This window comes from Austrofundulus limnaeus, unplaced genomic scaffold (assembly GCF_001266775.1).
Source record: "Austrofundulus limnaeus strain Quisiro unplaced genomic scaffold, Austrofundulus_limnaeus-1.0 Scaffold10217, whole genome shotgun sequence".
In the NCBI taxonomy this organism is placed as follows: Eukaryota; Metazoa; Chordata; class Actinopteri; order Cyprinodontiformes; family Rivulidae; genus Austrofundulus; species Austrofundulus limnaeus.
The window spans coordinates 1-606 of record NW_013962619.1 but is presented as its reverse complement, the minus strand read 5'-3'; the positions used below and the strand labels follow the sequence as shown (position 1 = coordinate 606).

At 54.6% G+C, this 606-nt stretch overlaps 1 protein-coding gene across 1 annotated transcript; it reads left to right on the top strand.

The window, feature by feature from the left end:
- Nucleotides 1–74: 74 nt before the first annotated feature.
- LOC106512680 (Usher syndrome type-1G protein homolog) lies at nucleotides 75–538 on the top strand (the record flags this gene model as incomplete). The annotated part of the gene is given in 1 exon segment (XM_014001246.1): nucleotides 75–538. A coding segment is annotated over 1 exon segment (164 nt), but the record flags the coding sequence as incomplete, so codon positions are not given.
- Nucleotides 539–606: the final 68 nt, after the last annotated feature.

The window sequence follows — 606 nt, the reverse complement described above, 5'->3', positions numbered from 1 at the left end:
AATGAGAATATCTTTTATAATCAGAAGAAAGAGCAAAACGCGCATCTGTCAAATCAGAGCGAACCGTCCTGAAATGCAAAGTTTTAATAACCTGCAACGTGCAGCAGATTATTGTGGGTTTAATGCGTCTGTTTGATGGTCCAGCTCAGCTCGACCACCGGGAGCACTGTTGGTCCACAGCCCAGACGCGTCCCTGGAAACCACCGACGCTTTGCTCCCAGTCCTGAAGCGAGCGTCTCCGGGTGGACGGCGGGACTCTGCCCGCCGCGCCACAGCCATGGTGCTGCTGTTAATGATGATTATAATGAAGACGATGATGATGGTGGTGGTGGTGAGACGGAACGGAGACGGTGGTTTTGGATTAAGTTTGCACCATGAATGACAGGTATCACAAGGCGGCCCGGGACGGCTACCTGGACCTGCTGAAGGAGGCCACCAGGAAGGACCTGAACGCGCCGGACGAGGATGGCATGACCCCGACGTTATGGGCGGCTTACCACGGCAACCTGGAGGCTCTGCGGCTGATCGTGTCCCGGGGGTGGGTATGATTTATGAGAGGAGCAAGATTAACCCACAGCCTTCTGTTGCAGGATGCTGGTTCTGTTG